At 38.4% G+C, this 19463-nt stretch overlaps 1 protein-coding gene across 2 annotated transcripts in view; it reads left to right on the top strand.

Moving 5' to 3' along the window:
* Positions 1–19220, top strand: part of SEL1L (SEL1L adaptor subunit of SYVN1 ubiquitin ligase) — a 55608-nt gene extending 36388 nt beyond the window's left edge. Inside the window, exons 12-21 of one of the 2 annotated variants that reach the window (XM_025869521.2) lie at positions 678–746; positions 3150–3227; positions 4700–4762; positions 6049–6136; positions 6452–6600; positions 7371–7536; positions 8096–8170; positions 8904–9076; positions 12582–12710; positions 14963–19220. In XM_025869521.2, coding sequence (XP_025725306.1) covers positions 678–746; positions 3150–3227; positions 4700–4762; positions 6049–6136; positions 6452–6600; positions 7371–7536; positions 8096–8170; positions 8904–9076; positions 12582–12710; positions 14963–15172 — 1200 coding nt within the window. In that variant the 3' untranslated portion in view covers positions 15173–19220. The remainder of the gene's footprint in view (positions 1–677; positions 747–3149; positions 3228–4699; positions 4763–6048; positions 6137–6451; positions 6601–7370; positions 7537–8095; positions 8171–8903; positions 9077–12581; positions 12711–14962) is intronic. The other variant, XM_073895685.1, reaches the window with a different exon arrangement.
* The last annotated feature ends 243 nt before the right edge of the window (positions 19221–19463 follow it).

Here is a 19463-nt window from a genome sequence, read left to right as displayed (position 1 = left end):
TCACACCAACAAACATGTAATAAATTGTGATTGTTGTTATTAAGGAGAATGAAAGGGTCCAGTAACAGGTTAATAAGTGGGAGGTGGCAGTTGTCTCTGAGGAGAAATGGATGACATTTAAGTCGAGCCTGGAGGTAAGATCATTCCAGGCCAGAAAGAGTAGTATGTGTGTAGGTACTGAGGCAGGAAGGACCAGAGTGCAGAGAGCAAGCTGAACAGTACTGAGGTAAGCAGTGTCTGATCACGCCAGTATAGCCCCTGCAAGACTTCGGGGGGCTGTAAGGACCAGCATATTAAGTGTTTTGAACTGTTGCTTTGGGTGACTGAAGACTAAAGGCAGGAGACCAAGGAGGGGCGTGTTCCAGAAGTTCGGGTGCGAGATAATATAGCTTAGCCTAGAATTGTGGTCATGGAGGATCATGGGTGGATTCAGGTGGAATTTGGTGATGAAAGTTACAGGATTCAATGATGGATTGGGCGTGAAGAGGGGTGGGTACCTTGAGCAACCAAGAGATGTCATGCTGCTATTTAAACTGAGATACTGCCATATTACAAGATTTTTTAAATGTTCCGAAATGATTATTTTGGTTAAGAGCCAAAGGCAGATTCTGACTAATTATTTTATTTAATTTTATTTTATTTTTTTAAAACTATTTTAATAAATTCTTTTCTCACAGAGAGCATTTGACTACTTCAATTTAGCAGCTAATGCTGGCAATTCACATGCGATGGCCTTCTTGGGAAAGGTACTGTATGTTCTGTGAATGTATTACATAATAGCAAGTGGTGTTTGCATAATAAGCACATGTTGTCAAACTCAACCCCCAAAAAACAAATAAGTCAAAAAATGGGCAGAAGACATGAATAGACACTTCCTAAAAGAAGACATACAAATGGCTAACAGACACATGAAAAAATGTTCATCATCATTAGCCATCAGGGAAATTCAAATCAAAACCACATTGAAATACCACCTTACACCAGTTAGAATGGCAAAAATTGACAAGGCAAGAAACAACAAATGTTGGAGAGGTTGTAGAGAAAGGGGAACCCTCTTACACTGTTGATGGGAATGTAAGTTGGTACAGCCACTTTGGAAAGTGTAGAGGTGCCCCCAAAAATTAAAAATAGAGCTACCCTATGATTCAGCAATTGCACTACTGGATATTTACCCCAAAGACACAGATGTAGTGAAAAGAAGGGCCATATGCACCCCAATGTTCATAGCAGCAATGTCCACAATAACCAAACTGTGGAAAGAGCCGAGATGCCCTTCAACAGATAAATGGATAAAGAAGATGTGGTCCATATATACAATGGAATATTACTCAGCCATCAGAAAGGATGAATACCCAACTTTTGCATCAACATGGATAGGACTAGAGGAAGATTATGCTAAGTGAAATAAGTCAAGCAGAGAAAGTCAGTTATATGGTTCCACATATATGTGGAACATAAGGTATTAATAGCATGGAGGACATTAGAAGAAGGAAGGGAAAAATGAAGGGGGGAAATCGGAGGGGGAGACGAACCATGAGAGAATAAGAACTCCAAGAAACAAACTGAGGGGAGAGGGGTGGGGGGATGGGTGAGCCCGGTGATGGGTATTAAGGAGGGCACATACTGCATGGAGTACTGGGTGTTACACGCAAACAATGAATCATGGAACACTACATCAAAAACTAATGATGTAATGTATGGTGACTAACATAACAATAAAAAAAACAACAAAAATAAAATTTTTTTCTATTTTTCATAAATCTTAAAAAAAAATAAGCACATGTTGTAGTTACAATCTACAGTTTACCAAAAATAAACTGGAAATAAAATTTCCAATACAAGGATATTGTGTCTTGTGGTAAGGTAAGTGATTTCGAGGCATTTTCTTAGGTAACGTAAGGGAAACAGCATTTCCTCATCAGTATGTTAATTTTCTGTTGAAATTAGCTATCACTGAGCTCCTGCTTTGTGTGTATCATACACAATAATGAGGGATTTTTTCTTTTTGCTGTGCAGTTTTGTTTTTTTTTTTTTTGCTAAGTCTGTGATAATTGCCTGTTTTCTTCCGTGCTGAGTAGAGGCCACTAGAGTTTGTCAGCATTTGTCTGCAGGCTTTAATCATCCTCAGTGTGACAGCTATCACTCACCTGTCAGTGTGGTTCTTTTCCAAGCAAGGAAACACCAAAGTCTGGAGACGTAACAAGTAGATTCCATGTGACATGGCACTGTTTCAGAACTTCCTTTTTCATTTTTTTGAAAACAAATATAGTATACATCAGTGGATATTTTCATCCATAACCAAATCCTAAGGTTAGGATGCTTAGGTAGAATAAATCTGTCACAAAGGTTCTTACAAATAGGAAAAAAATCTCATCAGTATTTGCCACATAATCACAACCAGTTATTTGGGGCCTGAGAACCGTACATGTAGACATCCCAACTATTATAGCATCGAAATTAGTATTCCCCATCTATTTTTGTTAAGCTTTTAAGAACTTTCCATTCTAGCCCTTTCAGTTCTTGCTTTGAATTCCTAATTAACCCTATCTCAAAAAAAGATTTCCATTTCCGTTTTCTTAATGTATACATGGATGAAAACAGTCTCAGTCATTCTGTTCTTTCTCTTGTCCGTTTTATCATGTTCTGTACCTGGTACTCTAATCATTCAGTGCTTGAAACCTTTTAAAATAACCTTTTAGTTATTTCTTTTCCTGAACGTAAGACCTACCCTGTATCTTACCCTGAGGGAAGTCATGGTGGAAGAGAGAGGGAAGTGGGCGTTGCCAACAGCACCCCTTTCTCTTGTGTAGTCACTGACCCCAAGCAACTCAACAACCATTTGACTGCCCTGGGATAGAGTGAGAGAGAAGATCACCTTGAGTTAAAGGTTTTCTCCCCTGAGATTGATCTTTGAACTGATTTTAATATATTCACGTTTGTAAAAAAGTCATAAATTTGTTATGACAAAGAAGATACAATAATATTGTTTACTTTTAAGGTTTTGCTTTTAAATCTAAAATATCCTCTGGGGAATTTTAAACTGTTCAAAGATTTCATGATATCTAACAAAAACCAGAATGAGATGAGATAGAAATACATTATAGGTGAGAGGAATATAGCGTTTAATAAAATTAGGCTCTGTTTTCCAGATGTATTCAGAGGGAAGTGATATTGTACCACAGAGTAATGAGACAGCTCTTCACTATTTTAAGAAAGCTGCTGACATGGTAAGACCTCATGATTCAGTGTATTGAAATGTGTGCCATATTATTATTATTTTAATAAATAAGTCTATTATACTGAAAGATTAGTCTTAACCAACTCATGCCTCAAATTATTGAAAGCACTTAGGTAGGGCGCCTGGGTGGCTCAGTTGGTTAAGCGACTGCCTTCGGCTCAGGTCATGATCCTGGAGTCCCGGGATCGAGTCCCACATCGGGCTCCTTGCTCAGCAGGGAGTCTCCTTCTCCCTCTGACCCTCTTCCCTCTCGTGTTCTGTATCTCTCATTCTCTCTCAAATAAATAAATGAAATCTTTTAAAAAAAAAAAAAAAAGAAAGCACTTAGGTAAATGTGATTCATGGGAATGGACTGGCTAGAAAAAAAAACTTTCCAGGGGCGCCTGGGTGGCTCAGTTGGTTAAGCAACTGCCTTCGGCTCAGGTCATGATCCTGGAGTCCCGGGATCGAGTCCCGCTTCTCCCTCTGACCCTCTTCCCTCTCGTGCTCATTCTATCTCATTCTCTCTCTCAAATAAATAAATAAAATCTTAAAAAACAAAAAACAAAAAACTTTCCAGTAAAAAGTGATTTATTTGGTGGGGGCAAATTATTGAATATTAAGCCTCTGTTTCAATTTCATTGAGAAGTTTCCTCATCAGGGAAATACTGATTTTAGTAATGCAATTGAGAGTTATAATAATTTGCCCTATTTGTTTTGCAACTTGGGGTTTAAAACTTACATAACTGGGTACTTTCGATAATCATAAATATAAAACTTAGGCTTTCTTTGGCCCAGAGAAAACTACATATGAATATTTAAGAGCCTGTATGCCTCCAGTGTGTATGCTTATCTCCTTGCCAGCTACATACTACTTTAGTTCCAAATGTCGAGTATTTCCCAAGGGAGTGCTGTGACACTTTTTAAAAAGATGCCCCTGTCCGTCTGAGTTTAGGTTGAATTTTAGATTTTTCTCTTTCAGGTCTCAAAACAATGATTATCTTTGTTCTGTGACACTCCAGTAATCATAACTGTATTTTGCCACCTGATCCCAATATTGCTGTTTTACATGGTGGTTGACTTTCCACCGTGGCATCTTCCTTCTTTATTGGGGAGGGAGGTTACCAGTGAAAAACTACCCAAAAAGTGACCTACTTTTAATTTTAAGAGAAGAAATACATTTGTCATGTGTTCTGTCATAAACTCATGGAACAGATGGTCATAAGGTAAGTCACCAAAATTTAATTCTAGATAAATGTACTGTTTCCTCTTTTTCAGCAAATTACTGAAGACCCCCAAATCTCTGAAAGTCAGTATTACATTTAGCCTGCTGGGAAGGAGAATTTTGAATTGAAAAAATGCAAAGACATTTTTTGAATATGCTTAAAACTTCTTTGGTAGTCATTTATTCTTGGCTTTTTTTTTTTTTTTTTTTTTTTTTTTTTTAATGAATCCTTTCACTCTTTTGTCTCTGGTTTGCAGGGCAACCCAGTCGGCCAGAGTGGACTCGGAATGGCTTACCTCTATGGGAGAGGAGTTCAAGTTGTAAGTTTTCAGTCTAACATTCTGACTTAAACAAGCAGTCAGCTGGTGAGGTAGGGAAGTATAACTAGCTGGCTTCCAGTCCGGGTGAAATCCTTCCTTTATGTCCAGAGCTGAACCTTTTCCTGTTCGCTGAGTACCCGGCACCCTCCGTACTAACTGCCTTCTTCGAATGGCTCTGTCTCTGACACTTCCGCTAAAGATGTGAAGCTAGTTCTCATTCTGTCTGCGCTCTCCACCCTACCTGTGCTTCCATCTCTCCAAGACTCCTCCCCCCCTACTTCTTCACTGGAGCCTAAGAAAATGTTTATCCCTCCCATTTAGAAGGAGAAAAGCTTTCTGTTCTATTCTTTGCCCTTCTAGCTACTACCTCTCTTCTCTCCAGTCCGTCACTACAAAGCCAGGTTTCTCCAAAGAATGAACTATAGTAGTGGCTACCACTCACTCTTCGGGTCTCAGCAGTCAGGCTTCTGCCTCATGTAACTGCTCTATGCAGGTCACCAGTAATTTCCCAAATGTCAACTCCTGTTGACTTGTTGGTTCTGTGTCACTTGAACTCTTTCTTCCCTGGAATTCTGCAAGTTCTCTTGGTTTTCCTAGGCCACTGCTTCTCATTCTTCTGTACTACTTCCTCATGTTAGATGTCCCAAGATTCTCGTTGCTGCCCTCTTCTCTGTGTGATCTCTCCAAGTAAAACGTATTTAATTTGGGCCTGAAATGAAGACTTAGGTTTAGGATTCCAATCTGTAGGTGTTCCCTAGCACAGAAGACAGTGTGTTCTCATGGTGATTCCTCCTAGTCGTTTTAGGACACTAAAATTCAGTCGTGATCTTTGTTTTCATTTTTCTCTGAGGATGGTTATATTTGAAATCTAATAATCGTGCTTGATAAGCTACACAGGGAAAGAATGAATAAGGAGAAAATAATTTTCCTTTTTTAATGTTACAAAAATTGAAGTTTAAAAAAGATTTGTTGGTTATTAGGAAAGATAGGAGTGTTTCTTAAGTCGTGGTCTTGTGTTCCAAGGTTTCTCCAAAGAACCAGAACTAGCGTTGTGTAGGCTTTCTGAGAGTGAACATACAGATTGTTCACAGTCTTAAATATATTAATCCCTCTGGGACATAGACTACCATCTGTATATTATAAAAAAATTAGAAGGTAGTCTTTTTAATGGCTCTTTGAGAATATCTTATATGTGTTTTTTTAACTCTTTTTAATGAATGACTAACTTCTGAGTATATCAACCTTTTGAGTTTTCTTATGTGACCATGTGACCTCTTTTCCTACAGAATTATGATCTGGCACTAAAGTACTTCCAGAAAGCTGCTGAACAAGGCTGGGTGGATGGGCAACTGCAGCTTGGCTCTATGTACTATAGTAAGTAACTTTGGCATTAAACGCTGTGTATACTGACATCTAAATTACTAATTTTCCACCAGATGCCATTGTGATAAATGAGAGCATTCTGGCTGATTAATATTCTCCCAATGCAATGATTTGTGCATCTTGTTTTTCATTATAAATTATGTTAATCCGTATTAATATACTAATCTGCATTAGTAGGATTCACATCTTTCCTGAGTAAGAATTCTGAATTTCATTTGATTTTACCCAATATTTAAGCCTTCTCTGGTGCTTCAGCTAAATCTTCTTTAAGACTGTTTCTGACCTTTCGTGTGATTGTTCTTACAGATGGCATTGGAGTCAAGAGGGATTATAAACAGGCCTTGAAGTATTTTAATTTAGCTTCTCAGGGAGGCCACATCTTGGCTTTCTATAACCTAGCCCAGATGCACGCCAGCGGCACAGGTGTGATGCGATCGTGTCACACTGCAGTGGAGGTAAGGGCTTTTCTCCTGACTTGTACACAGGAAATGGATTTTCTCAAGAGGAAAATCTGTCATTTTAATTCTGCTTTTCTTTGCATGATTTTTTCTCAAGTAGAAACAGACTCGACCTATTAGTTTTGATGCACTGAGGGAAGACTCAGGGCCTGTGTGTCACTGTCATGCTTCTTTATCTCATGTGTCTCTGCCCACTAGAATCCACACCTATAAGGACAGGTGGTGCTGTCTGCAGTCTCTTTAGCACCTAGAAAGCATCTGAAACACCACCAAAAAGTTGAATGAGTGTTGTAAAAGGGAATGCTGATGTCTCCCAGAGGGAACTTTTCCTTTTAGCTCTTTCATAACTGGCACTTCCGAGTGGCATTTGATGAATGCTTGGCACAGTTTCCAAACTGCTCTGTTCTTCAGTTTCCTTGGTTGTGAAACGGGGCACTTAATAGGACTTACCTCATGGAGTGGCCCCCATGACCTCATGGGAGCTCTAAGGGAAACTCCGTACCTACTGTACATAAAGCAAGCACTAGAACAGTGCCTGGCAAGGGTAATGATATATAATTGTTTACTATTATTTTTGTAAACCTCTTCTAAAGACTGACTGAAAACTTCAAATAAAATCCCAGACTTCTGTATGTATTTAATAAAGCTACCAGCGATGCAGAGAGGTAGCCTCACAGTCACTTATAGCCGAAGTGCAAAACTGATTTTCTGGCATATGTTCCTTACTTTGTTACGGGTTTTTTTTTTTTTTCCTCCTGTTCTCACAGTTGTTTAAGAACGTCTGTGAACGAGGCCGCTGGTCCGAGAGGCTTATGATGGCCTATAACAGCTATAAGGATGGCGACTACGATGCCGCCATGATCCAGTACCTCCTGCTGGCCGAACAGGGCTATGAGGTGGCGCAGAGCAATGCAGCCTTCATTCTCGATCAGAGTAAGGTTCACTGCCGTCCTCCCTTGCCTTTAGAATACAGAGGCTCACGTCGGGTCACCTGTTCATGCTTAAAGTGAAAAGCCACAAAGAAACTTCTTTATTGTTGTAAATTGACCTTAATAACACATGAGTATAACTTCCCTCAGCTCCCTAAGCCAGCCAAGTTAGTGTTATATGTTAGAGTTGACAGTAGAAATCGATTTGCCGTTCGTTTCACAAATCCATCTTCCAAAATCAGATACAACAACATGGTTTTTCCAGCAGTACGTAGTCCATAGAAGCAGCTCAGTAGTTAGTCTCCTTATTAGTTCTGTGGATACAACATGTTGCAGGGAAGTAGCATGTCCTGGATAGAGGCAGTGATTCCTTTGAACTTGGTATTTTATTCTAATACTGGTTTAATGTCAATACAGTGCTTTTTTCATTTAATATTCGCCATATCCCAATTCTTGTTTAAATGATGTTCTACATAGCCACTCTGGCTTATAAATGAACCCTAAGAGTCTAGTGCCTGTCTTTCTTAAGTGCCTGATTTGTATTTACTTCATCTTCCCCATAGGGGAAGCAACCATTGTGGGGGAGAACGAGACTTACCCCAGAGCTTTGCTGCACTGGAACAGGGCCGCCTCGCAAGGTGAGTGGCCACTGCCTTCTAGGGAAGAGTTTCATCCCGGGACCTTTCTTTACTGTCTCCGTTTTGTTTTCTTATCTCCCACAAAAAACTAAGTAATGTCATTTGTCAACTTAAAATTAAGCAGACAGACCCACGATATTGCTTAACTTGTTTGCATCATGATTTATTTATTTTTAAAACGGAAATTCTAGTCTCCGGTTTCTAAATTGAATTGTGAGGTCTTTGTACTGGACATTTACATCATGTTATGGTTTACTCTTTGATTTTTAGTGTGAGGCCAATATTCTGTGTAAAATGAGAATCGAATAGAATATATAATAAAATACTAGTCTAAAACTTACCCTTTGAGTATTTCTTTCTCACACATACTCCTTTCAACATTGCCTGGCTGTCCCTCTTCAAACCTGAACAGTGGTCCAGTTGAACTACTTTACAGTGTAAATGGCAGATAGATTAGAACATGCTCATTTTGAAGAGTATTATCATGAAGTAGGGATTACCACCCACCTTGTTTTACCCCTCCCTATTACAAAGCCTTCCTCAGAAGAGCAACACCTCTAGTTTAAGTCTTTATTGAATTTATAGCTTGGTTGAAGGATTAGTTGTAAAGTTTATGTACTACAAATTAAAATTCTGTTTTATGTAAGCATATAAACAGGAGGAGAAATAACAGTTTGGTCTGTTTTGAACACGCTTGATTTATTGGCAGTTCTTCATTTAATTTTTGTTTAAGGCTATACCGTGGCTAGAATTAAGCTTGGAGACTACCATTTCTATGGCTTTGGCACTGACGTAGACTACGAGACCGCATTTATTCATTATCGTCTAGCGTCTGAGCAGCAACACAGTGCACAGGCTATGTTTAATCTGGGATATATGCATGAGAAGGGACTAGGCATTAAACAGGTGAGTGTGGCTTCAAAACAAATGTTTGAATGGTGTAACTGATTTGGGGGAATCGTCTACATTTTTATAGAAAATACACTTTCTTTGGAATGTGCTCAGATTTTAGGTACTAAGTTATAAGACAGTTTTGTAATATTTCAGAAGCCCATCCTTGCATCTCTTTCATCATCAAACACACACTGCTGTATTTAAGATAGTAAGCCAAAAACATTCATTAAAATGGAAATGCAGTGCTGCCTTGATCGGTAACTCCTTGCTTGAAAAACCGTCTGTCCATCTTCAGCCAAATTCTGTTGTTTCTAAATTATTTCAAAATAAATTAAGACGTTTGCTACTGATAAATGTATTTCTGAGTCTTCTGCCTTCCTAATACAGTCTAACATTCTTTAGACCTATGGTCTTAAGTTTTTGCCTCTATGCCCTTAAGAAGATTTTGAAAAACTGTGTGTTCTCCTGTACATGTTTAATTTGACATTAAAGATTATCATCATAAGCTCCAAAGGGTCTAAATTCTAGCTATTTTAAGCACCAACACTTTATAAAAAATGACTAAATTACTCTAAATACCAAAATTTTAATATAATACCCTCATTATTAATTTTTTAAATACACAGCAAATTTATCAAATGAAAATGGTATCTTTTCCTTTTCTTCCTGAATTCATATTTTCAGTCCATTATTCCCATAGCATCACATACTAATGTAATGTTTTTAATGCTTAGATATTTTACTGATCTTTCGATCATACTTATCTGAAACAAAGTATGTTAAACTCAAATTTTAAATTTTATTTCCTATGATTATAGGCTCTAAGTGTTAAGAAAAACTCATGAGATATTATTAGTCATAGTTGGTTAATTATCAATACAATGATGAATAAATCAACATAATACTATAAATTTCACAAAAGTTTTACTTTTGTGGTAATTACTGAAAATGCATCTTTTAATGAGATGAATGGAGCATCTTTTTAAAATTAGTTTAAGCATCATTGAGTAGATTTAACATTAATTTCATTTTTATAAATGTATGACTGGAATCTTGTTCACGTAAACAAGTATATACAAATGGGAGGAATCTTATAACAAGGTCACTTAGTTCTTTAAACTGCTTTAGAGTTACATGCTGTCTTCTGTCGGGCTACTGTAACAGAATGCCATAGATTGGATGGCTTAAATAACAGGATTTCTCACAGTTCTAGAGACTGAGAAGTTGCAGTACACAGTGGCAGTGGATTTGGTGTCTGGTGAGGCCCTGCTTCCTGGGCCAGAGGGAGCTGTCTTCTGGCTTTTGTCCTTAACCTGAGGAGAGAGCAGGAAAGGAGCAGCAAGCACTTAGAGACTCTTCTAAGGCAGCTAATCCCATCCATGAGAGCTCTGCCCTTGTAACCTCATCTGATCCTGGTACCCGCTCAGAGACCTCACCTCCTAACCCCAACCATCGCAGGAGGGGGTAGAGTTTCCACAAAGAAATTTAGGGGGGACACAAACATTTAGTCTATAACATGTGCCAAAAATCAGAGTGATCTGTCATTAAAATTATTTTCAGTGATCTGTCACTGACAACTTAGTTAGGTCCCCCTTCAGTCTTGTTGACAGCAAGGAGTTGGAAACTGGAGACTTGCAAAAGATGTATTTATTCCCTGGTCACTGGAGTCATTCACTTTCTCAGTTCCTGGGTGAAGTGCCGAAAGGCTTTACCAAGATTTATCAAATAACTAATTATATTCCTTACTCTGTCACTTAGAGATACTTCATTGACCTAATGTGCTTAAGGGCAAGTTGTTCATTTTCATTTTGCTAATGCACTATTTTTTGGTCCAAGTGCCTTTTATTTTACCACATTTGAATATTAATTTTTTTAATTCCCATATGTAAATTTTTATATTTTACATTTATATTAATATTAGATACTTGAATATAGTTTTATCAAGACTCTGGAACTGCAGGCAGAGTGCATTCAGCTTGGGGAAGATTCTGCCATGTTATCAAGTTACCGAAGCCCCTCTTGGTTGTCAGACCAGTCAGCCAGGTTAGACTTTGCTTCTGTCAGCAAGTCTGACTTCACTTTTGTAATTCAAATAAAATTAATATGTGTTTGATGACTAGCACAAAGATTGCGCGTAAGTTATGGTTTTTATGGGATACACTTCGTTATAATTTACTAAAAGCAATCAAAATTAAAGTAACAGAATTCTGGTTTTGTAATAGATTAGAAGCCGAGAAAATTAATCTCTGTGCCTTCTCATAATTTAATTTGTAATATAGTGTATTCTTGTGAATAAAGACTATGATAAAAAGCATAGTATTTCTTCGATAAGAATGGGGGTAGGGAACTATGGGATGCAACTTTTAAGAATAATTAATCATGTATAAAAATCAGAATGATTCCATTAGTTTTTCTAAGACATGATCACCTTTTCCTATTTCTAACCCATTTTTTAAAGAAAGAAGCACTCATACTACTAAAAACTATTCAGTTCAGCATCTAGTACAGTTAGAAAACTATTAAGGATTAAATGAGGATTGATTACATGGAATAAATAATTCAGGATGTAATTGATAAGATTTAATCACCCTATTAAATCATCCACACAAAAGTCAATGTTATCACATAAAGTTTGATCCATGATCTTGAAAAATGTGGCAGTCCAAAAAAAAACTTGTTACACTTTTTTAAAAACCAGACTAACTATACTTTTAGTGTTAGTAACAGAAGAGAACCTTCTTTTTAACTAATGACACACTCTAGCGACAGTTTAGGGAACAGCTGAAAGTAACTGCTTATATTGAACTATGTGGAAAAAGTCCTTTTTAATGTTAACCTTTCTTTCCTGTGTCTTATGGAATTCTTTCCTTGGGGTTTGGTTGTTCTTTGACAATCGTCAGGGCATGGAAAACGTGAGGTTGTAAAATGAAAATTTCACAACGTCCCACTGTGCCGTTCTGCTTTTATCTGCATGCAGAACACTCCAGTCTGGGCCAGAATTCATAATGACTTCTTTCACCTTTTACAGAAATAAGTCTAAGGCAGGGAAATGGAGAATGGGTTTACTATCCATGCAAGTACCCTCTGAGAAATCATGAGCATGTTACTAGGTTTGAAGATTACTGTTCCAAACTGAAACCAGAAATTGCTTATACTGACTGAAGTTTTAAGAAAAATGAGACTTATAGGTAGCCCCCGGAAATCTTAAGATTGACCTGTGTTATGCATAGGGATGCAGCTGTATGCAGCATATCTGCACAGCAAATGGGATGTCAGGCAGGAGGAACATGAGCTAAATCTTAAAATTTTTCAAAATTAAGCAGTTAGATAATTAAAGAAATACTACCCAATTACAGGTTGGGTTTTTCCTTTAGGTATGGGAAATTTTAAAATGAAAACTTGAAAGGTAAAATAAATGTTCTAAATATATAAACTGATACCCGAATGTATAAGCTAAATAATATTATTTTACTTATTTTAACAAGAGATGAATTTTGGTTTATTGCCTATATTCTAGGATATTCACCTTGCGAAACGTTTTTATGACATGGCAGCTGAAGCCAGCCCAGACGCACAAGTACCAGTCTTCCTAGCACTATGCAAATTAGGTGTGGTGTATTTCTTGCAGTACATACGGGAAACAAATGTAAGTGTTCCCATGCCTCATTTTTTTTTTTTTAAGATTCATTTATTTTAGCATAGCATGCATGAAATGGGAGAGGGGTAGAAGGAGAGAACTCAAGCAGACTCCCCGTTGAGTGTGGAGCCTGCCGTGGGGCTCAGGCCCAGGACCCTGAGATTGTGACCTGAGCCGAAATCAAGAGTTAGCCACTTAACTGACTGAGCCCCCCAGGTGACCCTCCATGCCTCTTATAATTAAAATATAAATAATGTAAGCTGCTCAGTCCAGAGGTTTGTATCTAAAAAGTTTGGGGAGAGGGGAGGAGTGTCCTGCCAGTGTCTGGTCCTTTCCCTTTTCCCCCAGGTGAAGTGCCGAGAAACTGCATCGGTGTAGGGTGAAGGTAGCCACAGAGCAGTACGTTTCCAGGTAGCATTGGATGGTGGCTCCAGGTGCTAAAGCAGTTTTCATTGATGCAGGTGTCTTCTGGTTTAGAGAAAACTGAGGCCAACACTTGGCAATTTGAAACAGTAGTAAACTAAATTCAGTAAACAGTAAATCAGATGACTGCCTGGCAATGACTCAGACCAGTCCCTTAAAAAGAGAATTTTTAAAAAGGGGAGAAGTAGAACCTGAGAACCTGCCCAGGCTATTGTACTTCAGGTTCTTCTGCTGGTTTAGAACACCACTAGAACTTCGTTCTGTAAAAATACCTTGAACTACTTAATTAAGCTAATGGTAGAACCCAGATAAGAGGTCAGTTCCCTATTCCTTTCAAAACTACTGACCCAAGTTACCTGTATTTCTGGGTAGGTGCTCTTGGGTTCTCCTGTTTTACATTTGCTTTACCTTTACTTCCTCATAATGGATTAACTGATGAAGTATTTAACTCCAAAAGTCCTATGCAGAAACAAGGGCTATTTATCTTGAATTCACTCCAGACCAGGATAGGATATTTCAGCCTTTGTTAAGATTTTTTAGGATAGGTTGATACACCACTTCAGCATTCGATTCCAGAACAGGCTTTTCCTCCTGTGTGACACAGATGTAACTGTAGTCCATGCTGCTCCTTTCTGCAGCCCTATCCTGTGCTGCTGAGGGCCTCCGTGCGTGGTGCTCTGGAGGACCGGAGGTGTCGGACTCCGTCCTCCCGATTGCCTATACATTTGTAATGGCAAATTTATAGTTGCTTGATAGCATGAACCAGGCGTGCTGTACCCTCCAGTAATGAAAACAATCCTTGTTCCTTTAATTAAAAAGCTAACAGCGTGGCAGCCTGCTGTTTCTGTCAGGGCTATTGCAGACCCTTGTCTCTCACAGTTTGTAGGACTAAGAAACTGCTGATTATAGTCCAAGATTTGGTCATGCAGTATTCGATCTTTGTTTTTTTAATACGGAAGTATAAAGACAATAAAATGCTCCATAATCCTACCACGTAGATATTCCAACTAAAAAAGAGAATGATAAGAGTGAGAAAGTCAGACGGTACAGAAAACATAAAATCTCCTATCACAGGTCCCACCCCAGGAAATGCAGTTAATAGTTTCTTATAATCTTTTTCCAGAAAAATCTAGCACCTGTACCTACAAATATATATTATGGGGATATTTTACATATAACTTTATTTCAGTATAAAGGATTATACCCCAGGTTTATTTCCTTTGTAGATAGGTAGCAGTCCGAAAATATCAGGAATGACTTCTCTTAAGTGACACTAAAACGAAGTGTCATAGACGAAGAATGTAACTTTAAAGTTCCAATTCAGGTGTTAAAGATTTTATGAAATCCTATTTAAAAAGCATTAGCCATTCAGCCATTAAACGTTGGAATCCCTTCCATCGTCAGTTACATGAGAGAAGATGTGAAGTCCCCTACTGTCATTAGAATGGGGCTTCTCAGTGGGTGTGCCGTCACAGCTAGGTGACAGGCGTGCCGACGTACTGATCGCTACCCCTTGCTCTCCATTGTCCCCAGTATTCCTTGCAAGTATTTTCTGTGAAAAATGGTAGGAAATGAGTGGGTTGGATTACTGGTGGAAAGGAACACCTTTAGACACTTTGTATCACCCACTGTTACAAAACTCAATTCCTGAGACTTGTTATTTTTTGAGTTTCAGTTGAAGGCTTTTAAAGCCATTTTTTTTTTATTGCATTGCAAAATGTTCCTAAAACCAATGACATTAATAAGTTCTGTATTCATCTGTAATTTGCGATGTAACTTATTTCCTAGTTCCTTCTCTGACTAGTGATCATAATGATTTTTATATTATTCTCATTAAGATTCGAGATATGTTCACCCAACTTGACATGGACCAGCTTTTGGGACCTGAGTGGGACCTTTACCTCATGACCATCATCGCACTGCTCTTGGGAACAGTTATAGCTTACAGGCAGAGGCAGCACCAAGACATGCCTGTCCCCAGGCCTCCGGGGCCCCGGCCGGTGCCGCCACAGCAGGAGGGGCCACCAGAGCAGCAGCCACCGCAGTAACAGCCACCATGTCCAGCCATGGTCAGTGACAACTAAGGAAATTGTTTGCGGAGAACACTTGCATTGGATTTAGGACGTCGGATCAGCGATCACCTCCTGGAAGAGGCACAAGGAAGCATTGAATTCCTAAAGCTGCTTAGAATCTGATGCCTTTATTTTCAGGGATAAGTAACTCTCACCTAAACTGAGTTGAATGTTTGTTTCAGTGCCGTATGGAATAACAACTCTCAGTGGTCCCCCCCCTTTTTTTCTGGAAACATATGAGACACTCAATGTCTGCGGTACCCAGCTGTCTTTCTTGGGTCCTTTCAGTCACTCTCTCAATGTGCATAAGTTCTTCTATCAACCACCTTTAAGGTCTTGTGCATCAACACTAAAAACTGATCACTGTAAAAAGGAAAAAAGTTAGTTCCAGGTTTAACCTTAACATGTTTGAAAGTCTGAAAATAGAACTTGCCTTTTAAGTAAAACAAAAAACAAAAAAACAAGTCTTCAGATCGTTTCAGAACTGCAATAACTGAGAAACTTTTACCAATCCACATGCAAGTATACATATTCAACATATTGGTTATTTTAAAAGGGAAGGCTGGGAGGTTTCTGATTAATTGGTGATTGTCATACTTTCTACCATTCGTCTCTCCTTCAAAGACTGAAAGGCGTGTTAAAGAGTTTGATGTGAACTTCACTTCTCTGGAATGGAATATATAAAACATTGTGAACTGACTCCTTGAGCTAACATGTGAATTTGCCCCCACTTACTCAGTGTAATCTGCTTGTTTGTTTTGAATATACAGAGCCTTGATCCAGGAGCCAGAGGATGGACTAAGTGGGAGAAATTAGAAAACCGTATGAAAGAACTCTGGGTGGGGTACAGAGATGATAGACACACTTTCCCGAAAGATGAAGCATTTGTTCCCAGGATTTTACTTTGCAATTCTTACTGCAGAAGAACAGATCTCACCCTCCTGAATTCTTTAGATTTGAAATATTATTGCCAGGATGTGGCATACAGTGACTACCATTATAAAACTGAAACTCAGAGAATCTAAGATGCATTAAACTCAGTGGTTGAGGAAAGCCAAAACCTGTTTATACTGTCCAGGTCGATTTTTACTTCTGCCATTTTCTCTTACAGTAGAAAATCAGCCACTTCCTTAGCGATCCTGTGCACCACCTTCCCACTGGTAAGTGTAGGAAAATCAAGGCTATGACACTTGAGAGTCGCCTGGTTAAATAGTGTGGAGCACAGCAACAATTCAAAGAAAATGGAGGACTTCCCATATCCTGCAAATGAAGAAATTTAAACTTAAACTGAATTTGTATTTTTATTGTCAGATGGTGGTATTCACCAGCCCATGTCTCGTCTGAGACTACGTTAGTATCTGAGCAGGCTTTCTATGTCTCCTGACCTCAGTCTGTTTATAGTAACCTTTCTACTCTTTTTTCCATAATCCCTCATCTGCCGGAAGACTTGAAGAGCTTATTACCTGTAGAGTTGTAAGACTTTGGTTTTTGAAGTTAGGATTATATTTAGAACTAGATTTAATGAGTCTGTAATGAACGTGAAGACTTTCGGTGTGAAGTCGTATGCTCTTTGTGTGTGTTTTAGAGTATTATGAGAAACCTGGTAAGCAAACTTTACTCCCACATAATTGCTTCCAAATTTGAAGAGGTGGCCACAGAACCATATGTATAAGAGCATATCCGAAAGGTAGGAAGTTTGACCCTCCAGAGCGTCCTTTTGCTTTGGGCAGCTCTTAAATAGAAAGATGGGTTTAACCTCTTACATGGAGAGAGATTTGAGTGCAGTCGGTACAATATGTTGGTGTCTTCACCACTGCCGCTTCTCCCCACCCTTTGAAGATGAGTAGAGTTCACGGGAGCGGCCATGTTTCATTTCGAAGGAACTGTCTTAATGTATTTAAATGTTTTAAAACCCTCCAAGATGACTGAACTTCCCTTTCTCCCCCTCTACCATCCATCCACCTGATTTCTCCTTTAGCCGCATTTTTTATCTCTAGCTTTACTTCCCTCCGTTTGTGCTTTGAAGAGACATTTCCTAAAGCAGCGTGCACTACCTAAAGGCAGATGGGAAGGCGCAGTCGTGTTCTTCATGCAATAACAAACTTCCTGCTACTTTACCACTGCCTGCCCTGTCCTTTTTACTACTGATATCCCACATAGCCTCTTCCTGGCTTGTTTCCACCACCTGCTTGTCCTCTGGGTCATTTGCTCCAGGAAATTTGAAGAGTATATTTAAAACAATTTCGTTCTATGGCATTGTGACTTCAGTCCTTACGACCGTCTCAAAATACTTTGCTCCCTTTTTCTTCTCTGTTCATGGGACATAACACCTAGGCAAGTAGGAACTGGGTTTGGTGTTTCTCCTAAAATAATGCTCAATACTTACCTAATCAAATGGCATCCATTTGAATAAAATGACAGTAACTAAAGCTAGTTAATGTCAGTGACATTAAACTAACTCCGGGATTCAGGAGTTTTAATGTTAGAATTTAGAGTTAGCGGATTGAGTGCAGCTTCATTTCTCTGTGGTAGCCTGTCTCCTGGCCCCGTTGGCCTGTCTTCCTGCCTTTGAAGGTGACAACAGTAGTACTTGGCTTATAGTCTCCTCTGTGTTTGGTTTGTGGTTAGTCAACTCTTTTCAGAGTCTTGAGACCATCTGTTTGCTTCTATTTTATGTTACAAAGGTAGCATTGGTGTTTAGGTTTTTTGTTTTCTTTCTGTATTTGAAACTTTTGTTTCTGTTTTCTGAGTAAGGCTTATCTTATTTTTGGTTAATATTCAGTGGCACAGAAAAAGTAAAAGCCTTTTTTTTCCCCAAAATTCATTATTTTAGCACTTGAATGAGATTAACTTTGGAATCATTTACCTTAATACGCTTGAGGATTTGTTACCCTTGTACATATAAGGTTAATTTGTGAAAGTTTTACTGCTAAGCTGTTCTAGCTCTGTACCATTGGGAAGTTGTAGAAACTTCTGTGATCTGACCGTGATCAGATGCTTTATTTAATTAAGGAGCTGCTTTTGCCTCCAGGAAACTTAAGTATTTTGTATAGGATTTTTTTTTTTTTTTTTGGCTTCATTTTTCCCTCCTTCCTTATTAGCTCCTTACATTTGTTCTTCAAACCAGCGTTTTGGAAGTATGCATGCAAGCCTGTAAATGGAGACCACAACTCTTCATGTGTGTAGCATGTGTATTACTGTCTAGCTCCATCTGCAAAAAACTTCCTTTACAGAGGTTTGGACTAATGTTTCACATGCACATTTCAAAACAAACAGTGTCAGATAAACAGCCCCTTTACCTGCCAAGAAGAGCAATGTGGGCTCCTTTTGCCCCGACGACAGCTAATATTTGTTCTGGAAGTGAATTTAATATGTGTTGCACAATAGTATGACTAGAAGAATGCAAGAAATAAAGTAAAAGAAACTTCTGTTTTCATGAAAATCTTTTTCCTCAGTCATTGCTCTCCAATATAAATGAAAAATATAGTTTCTGAACACCATATTGTCTGAGCCACTACCTAATTTTTTAAATGTGTGTAGTCCTTGAAGCTAAATTTCTCCTTTCACTTGGTATTTCAAGAAAACCTAAAATATCCCAAGTAAAAATGATTTGTATTTTAAAGTGACTATTTACAGAAGCAAAACTCCCAATTCTGTGCGCATGAGAGGATGTCCTGGTCATGTGCAGGAAAGCCTCTCACATGCACTGTTTTTCCTATGTGGAATGACAGATAAGCTGACACTAGTCTCTTTCATTTTAAAAAAAGAAATCAATGTCAGTACGATCAAGGTATAACCACTATCAATATTGAGGAGAAGTTTAAAAAGACCATAAGCTGGCATTGGAAGGAACACCATGGTAGACTTTTTTGTAAATTTATTTTGTATTTAAATACAGTATAAAGGCTGGTGAAGTGTAATATAATTGTGTAAACAAATCCTGTTAATAGAGAGATGTACAGATTCATTTTGTACTGTATCTTGAAACTTGTGAAATAAAGAATCCACCTCTGGTTATCCTGTATGCCATAATGTGCCATGACCAAGCACCTTTCCAGTCAGACTTTTTTTTTTTTTTTTTAATCTGAATGATTCCATTTCTGATGGACCTTTCTGGAATTTTAGAAGCTTCTGGGAGCATTCATTTGGCAGTTTGAATCCATCTTTCATTTACTTTTAACTCTCCCAATTCAGAGTTTTATAAGTTGAATCTTGCCCTAGGAACAATATGAATTTGCTCAGAAATGTTACCTTTTTTTAACATTAA

The sequence above is a fragment of the Callorhinus ursinus genome, unplaced genomic scaffold (genome assembly GCF_003265705.2).
Source record: "Callorhinus ursinus isolate GAN/ISIS: 27379988/994484 unplaced genomic scaffold, GSC_fseal_2.0 scaffold8, whole genome shotgun sequence".
NCBI lineage: Eukaryota > Metazoa > Chordata > Mammalia > Carnivora > Otariidae > Callorhinus > Callorhinus ursinus.
The sequence above is the reverse complement of the archived record's forward strand: the minus strand, read 5'-3'. Positions and strand labels throughout refer to the sequence as shown.